At 36.0% G+C, this 12,737-nt stretch overlaps 1 protein-coding gene across 5 annotated transcripts in view; it reads right to left on the minus strand.

Moving 5' to 3' along the window:
* ATP2C1 (ATPase secretory pathway Ca2+ transporting 1) overlaps window positions 1-12,737 on the minus strand; it is a 143,601-nt gene that overhangs the window by 79,748 nt on the left and 51,116 nt on the right. For all 5 annotated transcript variants that reach the window (XM_069475429.1, XM_069475428.1, XM_069475426.1 and 2 more), the window contains one exon: window positions 751-861. In XM_069475429.1, coding sequence (XP_069331530.1) covers window positions 751-861 — 111 coding nt within the window. The remainder of the gene's footprint in view (window positions 1-750; window positions 862-12,737) is intronic.

Genomic DNA, 12,737 nt, shown 5'->3' on the forward strand with positions numbered 1-12,737 from the left:
TGAAATTATCTGCATTCCCAAATTTTCTGCATCCCCAAAATAATTAGTTTCCCTGGCCAAAAGTTTTATAATAGAGTTCAATAATGGAGCTTTTCAAAACTTAGACATATTAAAAATAAGTGGTTTTAAAAGAGTAAAATACACCCCCCTCAAAAAAAAAAACTCTCACAAGGATACCAATGTTTTTAATTTAACATTAAAATATGTTACTGTCTGAAAGAAAAATAAAAAATATTCTTTTTGTCATGTTTCAATAGATTGTGCTTTTTAAAACTAGGAAGAGATTAAATTACATAAGCAATTGAAGTTTATTTGCGGTTCTGAACTTACACTTAGCTTACTTTACCTTAGAAAACCCTTATAAAAAGATAAACTCCATTGTTAATAATTAAATGATTATTTTCCTAATCCAACTAATCCTTCCACAGCACTAATAGTTCCTGGCAATGCTAATCTGCACTGTGCAATCAGGTAGCCACTAGCTACATGAAGCTATTTAAGTAAATTTAAATTAAATTAAATTCAGTTCCTCCATCACACTAGTCACATTTCAAGTCATACAGTCATGTTTAATTCAGTCAGGTTTAACCACATTTCAAGCTCAACAACTGTCATGTTTAACTTGTGGCTACTATGTTGAATATAACAGAACATTTCTATCACTGAAGAAAATTCTACTGGACAGCACTGACTTATAGAGTCTAAGTGTCTGATTTTATACTATTTCCTTCCTCCCCACCAACAACTTACTTGGAGAATGCTTGTAACTTCACTGACTGGTAATTCACTTGCTTTTTTTGATGTCAATACAGGAATCATTGTCTCATTTTCACCATTAGGTATTTTTTGAAAACGTGCAACCTAGAAAATAAAACCAAACGGAAAATATTTGACTATACCAAACAACTCTAATGCAGTCTAGAATAAATAAAAGTCCAAAAGTTCACAGCACTTTATTTTCTAGTTGGAAAAATATTTTCAGACTAATGAATATCTAGTCCTAATAAGAATGACCATTTTATACTAACCACATGCTATTTTTCCAGAAAGTACATTTCAAAAATTAAGCTACCAGCACCAGCTAGACTCAAAATTTTCACATTGAATAAAAAAGATGCTATTTCTCTACCAACATAAGAATAAAAAATAAAACAGATGTCCTGTCTAGCAAATCCTGATGATTACAAATAATCATAATCCTCTAAAGTTATTATGTTTAGCACGAGAGACAAGACATAGCTTAGCTTTCTCCATTTTAACCACTCTCCTTGGTCAACAACTGGCTACCCTTCCAAAGCACCGTGACAGCAAGTCAGACTTAAAGAGCTATTCCCAAACTTGGAGAAAAACAAGAAGTAAAAGAGGCCAGACAAGCACAGGATGCACAGGTTAGTGAAGGGGCTATGAACAAGCCGAGTTAAGTGAGAGAAATGGCAGTAACCATGGTACCTACTTGCTGCAGCTTAATCAGTAAATATTTACAGAAAAGTGTCTAATACAATTCTAGAAATAAATCCCCAATTCAGATTTGTCTTGGACTCTAAGCTGAGATTTTTTTTTATAGACAAAAAGCTTTGAGTAAATAGAAAGGGAGGCAAAAGTTCCCCACTACTAAAACTTTAGAGAAGAAAACACCTCAAATGCCACACATCCACTTGATTAAACTAATACTGAAACTAAAATGATCATCTTACTGCCAAAATACACGGTGTTAAGCTCTCAGATAAAATGTTTTCAACCTTAGATAATCAACATTTTAGGATAAAATGTTTCCCTAAAATTTTTGAAGCCACACTTCTTTAAGACAACAAATGAGATCGAAGAAGAATTTAAAATTCTATTACCATTACAGCGTCATTATAGAGGCTTGTATGCATAATCTTTCCATTTACTCCAAAAAATGATAAATTACAGAGGAACAAAAATATTCTGTTTCTAGAACCAAATATATGTTTTCTAATCTCGTTTATTCAAAAGGTACTACTGAATGTTTAAATACTTTAAAGCAAAGAACAGTAGTATTTTTCCATTTTTAATGAAGAGATATTAGTGACCAAAAATTTTCAGGAAATTGGAGACAGACTGCCTTTCTTTCCTGCAATAAAAGACTTGAAATTATTTTATAGCATAATATTTTTACATAATTAAGAAATGTAAAGCCTTAGAGAAAATATTGAAAATTTCATGAAAGTCATATGGCTGTTTCAGAGCCACTGAAATGTCCTAATTTCAAATCTACAAAACAAACTGGGGCAGGGAAAAGACCTCATTGAACCATTTCTAAGTTAAATATTGGAGATTGCCCCCCCCCCCCCAAAATGACTTAAATCTTTAAACAATGAGAACTAAACCAGTTGACATGGTTATTTCATCTTGTAAGATTGCAAAGCAAAATTAAGAAGGATCAAGTATGTTTATGCTGCCGGCAGTGAAAACAAGATCAATAAAATCTTATTTCTAAGATTCCTGAATCTCAGTTTCTTCATATATAAAATGAGGATAGTAAGAGCCTAAACAGAGTTGTTTGAGGATTAAACCCATTAATAGAGCATGTGACCTGCCGGTAATAAGAGCTCAAATTATAGCTATTTTTCTTCCAAAAACTATTTAATATTTACGTGTACATACTCAATAGTATAATTAGCTGACATAGGTAAATACAGAACTAAATTACTAATCAAGGTGAGTAAAGTTAGTTTACAGTAATTTTTCTATCAAAATACACTTTTCTATCATTAATATATTGGAAATCACTAACTCTAGTCCTCAATATACAGTATAAGAGCCTTACTCATACGATATTTTTCAAGTAATCCTTTGCTAGCTGGTACATAGATAGGGTCTACATTTGAACACACTTTACATAAAACCCTTCAGGAGCATTCCATAGGCCCAAAAGAGCTGAAAATCTCAAGGGGGGAAATGAAATCATTTCATTTAATAGAGGTTAAAACACTGAAGGGACTTGATGACAACTTTGTATAAAGGGCTGCTTTGAGATGCTCTCCAACTGTGATCACACCTGTCTGAAGTATGTTCACAAGTGGAGGAGTACCAAGCAACAGGAGGGTAAGACCATAAAGTCTTTCCGAGAATGCCAGACCACATTTAACTTTTGTCATTCCAACTGAGTACTGAGCGGAGTAGAAAGCAGCAGAAACTTATTCAGAAACACAAGGAGACAAAGATCAACAAGGTGTGTAGGTATTCTGATGAAGAACATAGAAGCTGTCCATTTGGAGAGAACTGTTTCTACAAGCCTGCTTACCTTGATGGTGGTACAAAGAAACCATAGGGACAAAAGGTGGGATCATCAAGCAGGTACCAGGCTCAAAAAAGGAACCAATTCTGGGAGCTCACTGAGAAAAGACAACAGCAACTCTTTTGACAACAAACGAAGAGGCCCTTGAGTGAGATGCTGCTTATGCTATGTCGGATGATGACTTGACAGTCTGTGAAGACAAAGCTTGATTCGTAATGAGCTGGAAGATTTTCATGACTTGGATATATAGCAACTTTGCATGTGACCTGGTCTGCCGAGCCTCCGACAGTACCTGTCCTCTGTGGTGATATGGCAGTGCCTGCTTCTCTCCTAGGCAGGCCTAATCAATTTCACTTGCAGTCATAATAATTTTTACCCAGGGCCTGTCTTCTCAATCCCTTATCTTTCCCCAAGAAATATGCTGTTTTCTCAGTTTAAAAAAGTTAAAAAATAAATCTTAAAGATAGTTTTCTTGTAACATTAATTTAACTGTCAGTTAGTGTAGGTTTGTTGCATCATCTGTTTTCAACCAGATATTGGGTAGAGTTTATGAACTTTCCATACTCATTCTGAGGACCCAGGTACAAAAGGAAAAGCATTGGCCCTGCTTTGGAGTCCAAGAATTGGGGTGGCGGGTGAAGAGATCTGATCTGGCAAGTACCCTTCTACTGCAGACTTAAGGGGTAGCTCCTTGAGGTTTCTGGTGAAATGTGCACATCTGTGTTTTCATATCCGTTTTCTACTCAGATGGTGTAACCCCACCATGTGCATTTGTTCAGTGGTTCTGGTCTCATTTTATAGCACACAAGTAATACTACTGGGTAACCAGAATCAGGTGCAAATGTGTTGAGATGTTTACTGTGTTTCACATGATAGGAAAATTATGAAAGAACACATAAAAAATATATAGTAGCAATAAAATAAATGCAGAGTTGGAATTTTATTATGAAAGGCTCACAGACTTGGTATGTGTAAGTGTGAGTGTGTATGATAAGCTTCTCATCTTTGCATAGATGCCTTAGTGGAAAAACCTGGTTTAGTGGTTTCAGCTTAGTATGGCAGACAGACCTTAAAGGACAAAGCCATATATTGGTAGTTATTAATATACAGCAGTGCTAGCTTTATCTATATAAATATAGAAATGGAAGTTAGCCACAGAGGCCAAAACAATCTGTTTATCCCACATATTAACACAAACTGGGGCTTGGATATACAGTTGTATCTAATGTTTTATGATCTCCTAGCCTTTCCAGTCCAGATATTTTTTGAAAATCCTTTGTCCGCATTTGAGAGGTTTGGTTGTCAGGTTTTTATGTTTGTTTTTGTAGGTATTTGCCTTATGCCACCCCCGAACTTTGCAGGCAGACAAACATTATTCAAACTATGCTCTATCTAGGGTGTTTATTTTAGTGGAATAAATAATTTGCAATAACAGGCCACACCTTTGCATTAAAAGGGAGAAGGTGGCAATCCTTACGTTATTATAAGAACTCCTTGATCAGAAATTTAGCTTTACATTTTGTTGCTCTACCTCCTGAAAATAACTGAGATGCTCCTGATTTGTCCATCTGCTCCAATTCCTTGGAGCCCATCTATTCTTTCACTTTAAGAACAAACAGGTAATTATTGCAGAGGTCTCTATTTTCCAGCTGCCCTTTTGGAAGAAGCACTTTTCCCAAATAATTTTTTTCAAAAAGAGTTGTCTTTTTTCAAGAAGGATGGAATAGCAGAATTTATGTTCATTAGAATGACTTCACAAAGGAAAAACTGATAATGCAGAAGAGAGATGGGACAATTAATAAAGCAATGCCCTTGATTACATGAGAGGACATGAAATCTGGTATATTCTTAGAAAGGCTAGCCTTAAATAAGGGAATGGAAAATTCACCCACAGTTACAGGTAGGAAGGCAGCGTAACATGGGTAGGATGCTGACATACTGGTAGCTGTGGTAAAAGCATATGAAAATGTTCATCTGAGAAGGGCCTGGACTGAAGAAATCAAGAGGACACACATGGCAAAAATAGGCTAAAGAAATATATAGGGATCCTGCAGAGCCCTGTAGGTCATATTATGAAATTTTTGTCTTCATTCTAAGAGCAAATGGAAGACCTTAAATAGTGGTTACAGGAGGAAAAAAGGTGAATGGCCAAGTTGGAAAATAAAAAGAGTAGAGAGTAAGAGTGTTGAGAACATACTAGTTTGGACACTATTACATACATCTAAATGAGATAAATCAAGCTTGTACCAGGGTGGTAGGGCGTGGTAATGACAGAAATGGAGGTAAAAATGACAGGACATGATAACGAACTAGATACATGTATTGAGAATGACACTACATTTCTGGCTTATCTTACATGTTAAACAGTAATGCTTTTCACCATGGTAAACAATATTGGAAGAGTCTTCTAAGCAAATGGTGCTGGGACAATTGAATATGCATGTAAAAAAGAATAAAGTTACACCCCTCCTTTATACCATATACAAAAATTAACTCAGAATGGATTAAAGACCTAGATTTGAGAGCCAAAACTCTAAAACCCATAGGAGAATACACAGGCTTAAATCTTTTTGACTATGGTTTCCAAGATATGACACCAAAAGCACTAGAAACAAAATAAGAAAATAGATTGGACATTATCAAAATTAAAAACTTAAGTGCTGCAAAGGACACCATCAAGAAAATGAAAAGACAATCCATGGACTGGGAGAAAATATTTTTAATTCATACATCTAACAAAGGACCTGTATCTAATTCAATAATAAAAGGATGAATAAACCAATTTGAAAATCAGCAAAAGATCAGAATACACATTTCTCCAAGGAAAATATACAAACAAGCAATAAGCACGTAAGATGATGTTCAACATCAGTAGTTATCAGGAAAATGCAAATCAAAACTACAATGAGATGCCACTTTATACCTACTAGGATGGCTAAAATTAAAAAGATACCATTAACAAGTGTTGGAGAGAATACAGAGAAACTGTAACGCTTACAGCACTGCTGGTGGGACTGTTAAAAGGTGCAACTGCTATGGAAAATAGTTTGGCAACTATTATGTATTATTATTATGCTATTATGCAAACATTTACTCTTTTCTGGTTAAACGAGAATTTTTTCATCTTAAAAACAGTCTTCGAACGTTTTAGTAATGTCTCAATTTTGAGAATTACAAAATATAAGATCAAGTTTAGTTGCAAGTAAACCATCTTAAGATTTTATGTCTTTCATATGTTGTTACATAAGTTGTCTATGCTCCCAGCTTTAACACACTAGGTATAATTTGCTTATCTCCTACTTGCCCATAAAAACATCCTCAGTTGAAATGTACCTTAGTCTCTTCATAGTTGCTTTACACTTGTTTCAAATAATGGCATTTATTAGACTTACACTTTGGATTACTTAACTCATGCAACCAATAAACATTTGCATTTACTAACAGATCATACACACACAACCAAGTAGTCCACAGTCTCTACCCTTCTTATTCACACAGGTGAATAACAGACGAGTCATACCAAAACACACACACTTAAAAACTGCAGCAACTTCCTGATCTTTAGGATGAATAAATAATTCAGTTAAATATGGGCCCTATAGGCATCAGACTCCAGAGAACTACTGAACCCGAATGTGCAATTTATCAAGATTCCCAGATGATTCATTCCTATTTTGAGTATAAGCACTATTATACATCAGCTTCCAGTCCTGACAAAGATCATAACTACATGATGGTTGCTGTGGACTGGATTTGTCTCCTAAAATTCATGTTGAATCCCTAACCTCCATCGTAAGGAATGGTGTTTGGCAATGGGATTTCTGGGAGGTAATTAGGTCATGAGGGTGACATTTTCATGAGATTAATGCCCTTGTAAAGAGAAACAACAGAGAGCTTGCTTCCCTGCCCCACCCACAAGTGAGGATATAACCAGGAATAGAACCCTCACCAAGAATCAGATCAGCAGCACCCTGATTCTGGATTCCCCAGCTTCCAGAACTTCGAAAAATAAATGTCTTGCTTAAGTCACACAGTCTATAGTATTCTGTTAAAGCAACAAGAGCAGACTTGTAAGACAGGGGTCTTGTTTTCTTTTGTTTTAATCCAAGTGTAAAGGCACCATCCCCAGAGAGCATAAATCATTAGGTCTGTGTAGATGCCATTCTATAAAAAAGACATATGCACTAGAATGTTTATAGCAGCACAATTCACAATTGCAAAGATGTGGAAACAACCCAAGTGCCCATCAATACATGAGTGGATTAATAAAATGTGGTATATGCCTACCATGGAGTTCTACTCAGCCACAAAAAACAATGGTGATCTAGCATCTCTTGTATTATCCTGGATAGAGCTGGAGTCCATTCTACTAAGCGAAGTACCACAAGAATGAAAAAATAAGCATCACATGTACTCACCATCAAATTAGTATTAACTGATCAACACTTAAGTGTACATATAGTAGTAACATTCGTGGGGTATTGGGCAAATGGGAGGGTGGAGGAAGAGATGGGCATATACACACCTAATGGGTGTGGTACACACCGTCTGGGGGATGGACACGCTTGAAGCTCTGACTCGGGTGGGGCAAAGGCTATATATGTAACCTTAACATTTATACCCCTGTAATATGCTGAAATAAAAAAATAAAAAATAAAAAAAACATTAGGTCTGGGGTGGAGCCAAAACATCTATTTTTAAAAGCTCCCCAAGGCAAGTCTAATGTGTAGCAAAAGTTGATAAAAGGCTAAGTTACACCAAACTCAAACAATAGAATATTTCACTTTTAAAAGGTAAATGCCTTCTAAAATGAGCTTAGCTGCCGCCATAGGTTTATAAAAATATTCCTGGGGAAAATTTAGCTTTTTTTTTTTTTTTTTTAAAAAAATAGTAATTTCATTCAGATAGAAATCTGACTTTAAGAAACAAGTTAGCAAAAGTAGTCCAAGTCAAGCCATGGGGAAAAACTGAAAAGACTTCATCTCTGCAAAGTTCAGAAGTATTAAGTAGAGGTTATTAAAAATTTTTCAGGTTAACTCTTGGCAATAAAATTTTTCCAAGATTTATGTGTAGGGAATTAGAAAGACATATAATGCCCAAGAAAATTCAGTATGCTAAGTATTTAACTTGAAAGAACCAGGCACTTCTCCACAGTTGTTTAATTAACAGTTATGGCATAGGAAGGCAGGGTTACCTTGGGAACTCTATAGGTCAAACCACGCAATTCCATTATACAAATGTGAAAAAAGCATATATGAGCAGAAGAAAACAAAAAACAAAAAACATGTGACAGCATTTCCAACAGACAATACTGAGACAGTAGTTCCAAACCAGGAACTACAAGTTCACAATGACTAAAGTCAAGCAGACCAACCAACTCAATTTAAGAAGCAATTACTTGTTGATTAAAGCCAAAAGTTAATGACATTAAATAATTCCACCTAGATGTGGTTGTAATTCCTGAAACAGAGCTTACATGCAATAAAACACAATCCAGGTAGAATTTGCATTTTTTTGGCACCTATCTGCAAGCCATATTTGTAAAACGGCCCATGACACTATCATGAGAAGGTAGTGAATTTTGGTCCAGGAGATATCCAAATGACTCAAGTTTCTGTACTGATCTTTTGGTTGAGAACAAGGGAGCCAGTATTTTTCTGTAATGCTACGTAAGTCCACTTATATCCACCCTAAACGATGCTCACATGGGTGGGATAATGGCATAATACAGCAGGTATCAAACCAAACATCATCTTCAGAGCTGAGAATACAGGACAAGGGCCCAGGCCTCACCCCAACTTCAAATACAACAGCTTTTCATTTATGTAGGTTTAGGCTTCAACAAAAAGGTAGCATTTAAACAAAGAGTTCTGTAACTTTAAGAACGAAGAAAAATTGAAACTTTCCAGTACAGTGGCTCTCAAAATTTACTAGTAAGGATCAAAATCACATGGAGGGCTTTTTAAAAGACAGGTTATTAGGCCCCATCCTCAGAGTTTCTGAATCAGCAGGTCTATGATAGGTCCCAGAATATGCATTTCTAACAAGTTCTTAGGTGATATTGATGCTGCTAGTCCAGAGACCACACTTTGAGAACCACTGCTCTAGACAAAGTCAGACTTGACTAGATTCCAATTTATAATCCCTGTTCTATGTTTTGCCAGCTCTGTGACTGGGAACAAGCTACTAAACTTCTCTTGATCTTTTTCCTCAGTAGAAAATTGTAATAACACTTGTTTTAATTTCAACAAGAACTAAAAGAGATACCGTTTATAAAAATGTGTTATCATAGTTTCTAGCGTATGGCAGATACTCAAACACTGCTTCCCTTGCCCTACAGTAACACTAATGGCATAACATTTATGCATCTGCCTCACCCCCACACTGTATCTTCACAAAGGTGTGACCTGGTTTTTGTCATCTGGGTATCCTCTGCAAAGTTCTTAATAACATCTAGCATCAAAACTACAATTAGGGAAAAAAAAATACTAGGATTTGCTACTTTAATGGACAATTACACAGCAACAGAAGAGCACTGTTGTCCTGAGGCATACTTGTGCCTTTTAAGTATTTTTCAATGAAAGTACAAAAAAGATGACAGAATTAATCAGAAAAAGAATTTATCTGATCATCTATGAATTAAGTATATCTTCTACAAGGCCCAGGCAAGTCCACATATTTTCACCTCTGAAAGTGCTAAGATTAAGATTTCCAATCACAAGACACTGTATTTTATTGGCAACGTGGCAATCATGCAAGCAGGAAAAGTCAATCTGTCCCTGATGAAGCTCTTCAAAGATAAGACTGCTGGCAAGGAGCAACAGAGATTGGCAATTGTCTCAGAGTAGGCAGGTCTCATCAGCTTGGAATCACTGTTCAGCCCGACTAATGAAGAAATGTTGGCAAGGGAAGGCAAAGGCACTGTAAATGTGTTCTTATGAAATACTGCATTACTCAAGAAGTAGGTTTAACTCCACTTTAAATACAAAGTGAAGAGTCCAAATTGAAGTAACCTGTCTAGGACTACACAGAATATTCTGAAACATCCATTTTACCTCCTATAATTTGCAAGTTGCTAGTTTTTCTATTGATTGTAATCTGCCAACATCACCAACACAAAAATTCACTATTATCATCTATCTAAATGGCAAGATGGAATGTGGTGATTCTAAAACTTGGTGGGTTTCAGAATCAGCTGGGGGTGGGTAGCCACTAAGAATACAAGTGTTGTCAGGTATTCTTTACAAAAAAAGTTAACACTGAAACAGATCAAGTCTCCAGACCAGTGGTAACTAGGTCTAAAGCTATGCTTCTCAACCCTGGCTACAGGTTAAAAATCAACAGGGGAGATTTTTAAAATTTCCACAGTCAGAAATCCAGGCCAATTAAATCAGAATCCACAGGAATGGTGGGTCTCAAGGATAGGTGGGTCCCAGGGACAGGTCTTCATTTTAAACCTCCCCACGTGATACTCTTCAGCCAGTGCTCTAGACCTACCCACAAATTTATAGGAAATACAGGAGAGATAGAGGGGCATATTTAACAATTTTTAAAAACCGCATTTGGCAAAATCCAGGCTGTGGGGAATTCTACAGCACAATCAACCTCACTTTGTCAACAAATAAACTTTAAGGAAAAGAAAAGAGGAACACTTTTAGATTAATAGATATTTAAGAGAGATGTCAACCAATTACATTGTGGGGGCTTTTTTTTTTGGACCCTGATTTAAACAAATAAACTCTTTTAAAAAATTAATTCAGGACCACATTTAATTGTACTTGTTTTGTCTCTTGCTTCCTTAAATCTAGAACAGTTCTTCAGTCTTTTTGTCTATCATGACCTTCACATTTTTGAAGAGGACAAGCAGGTTATTTTGTAGAATATCCCTATTTTACAAAGTACAATTAGGGTTTTTCTGATTTTCCTCATTAGGTTCAAGTGAGGCATTTGGGGGAGAGGGAAAACACCACAGAAGTAATGTTGTATCCTTCCCAATACATCATATCAAGAAGCATTATGATGTCTGTTATGGACTGAATTGCTCCCCACCCCAAACCCCAAAACTATGCTGAAACCCTAACCTCCAATGGGCCCATATTTATTTGGAGATGGAGCATTTAATGAATTAAGGTTAAAGTCATACAGGTGGGTCCCTAATCCAATAGGACTGGAGTCTTCATAAGAAAAGGAAAGGACACCAAAAGTACAAGCATACAGAGGAAAGGTCATGTGAGGAAATGTCATGTGATGACACAGCAAGAAAGCGATAGTCTCCAGGCTGAGAGATGTCTCACCAGAAACTAACCTTGTGAGCATTTTGATTTTGGACTTCCTGCCTCCACAACTGTGAGAAAATAAATTTCCATTTAAGCCACTCAGTCTTCAGGATTCTGACATGGCAGCAGACTAACACAACATTGTTTGTCCCACTAAATTTTGGTCATTTGACTCAAGTAGTGCCTGTGAGATTCTCCTACTATCAAGTTACTGTTTTTCGCTTTGTAAGTAATAAATATCTTGTGGGGAAATACTTTGAGATTATGTAAAATACACACTACTTTATCATACTTTTGCTCACTACATAACTCTTGCCTGGAACAATTATTACCAATGGTGGTTACCAAACAGTGACTTTTCTGATCCCATCTTTCTGTCTTCATTTATTAAGTGGAATCCTACCGTAAGGATTCCTTAATTTCCATTTGTGTGGACACACACAGTTTATATCACAGATTTCCTGCTTCATTCTACAGGTTATAATCCATTACTATCATTTTGTTGCTCAAATTGTCCCAGTTGTGGCCTATGCGGAGTCTTGAATAGGCTGGCTCCTATGTCCTTTTGACATTTGCTCATCAATTTTTTAGCACTTCCTTATTTTCTGGCACAATAAGATGCTCTAAGACTGTCTTTTTATCATATTTTCCCTGCCCAAGCACTGGAATTAACCATTTCTCCAAGGAGGCTTGGTTCCTTTTACTGACAAATAGCATTCAGAACTGGTATGGCTTCCAGGCCTTCAAAATAGAGTTAAGGAATATATTAATATATACATGTACACACACATCTACATTTATTTTTAAACCTATCTGTATATAAGTTAAAAACCATGAGTTCATACCAAACCTGCCAATTCCAATCTAACTGCTCAGGTGTTCATTCCAGCCTTTTCCTTTTTCTTATTTGTAACTCCCTTCTCTAACAGTAAAAAAAAAACCTGATTTTCATTATCACTATTACATTTACTTACTTGATCTATCCTAGAATATAAAGTAGTTTCAGACTTCTAACCATACCTCTGTGGAAAAATTCTACTAACTAGAATACAGTATTTGTGTACAGTTCTTTCTGTCTTTAGTTTGATGTTTGTTTGCAGTTCTTTTTGTCAAGAGCCTATTATTCCATTTGGGATTTTTTTCCCCTCCTCTCTCTCATTCTTGTTGATTTTGAGTATATGAAACATTACCTTAGTTCT

This window comes from Eulemur rufifrons, chromosome 7, assembly GCF_041146395.1.
Source record: "Eulemur rufifrons isolate Redbay chromosome 7, OSU_ERuf_1, whole genome shotgun sequence".
NCBI classification, from domain to species: Eukaryota; Metazoa; Chordata; class Mammalia; order Primates; family Lemuridae; genus Eulemur; species Eulemur rufifrons.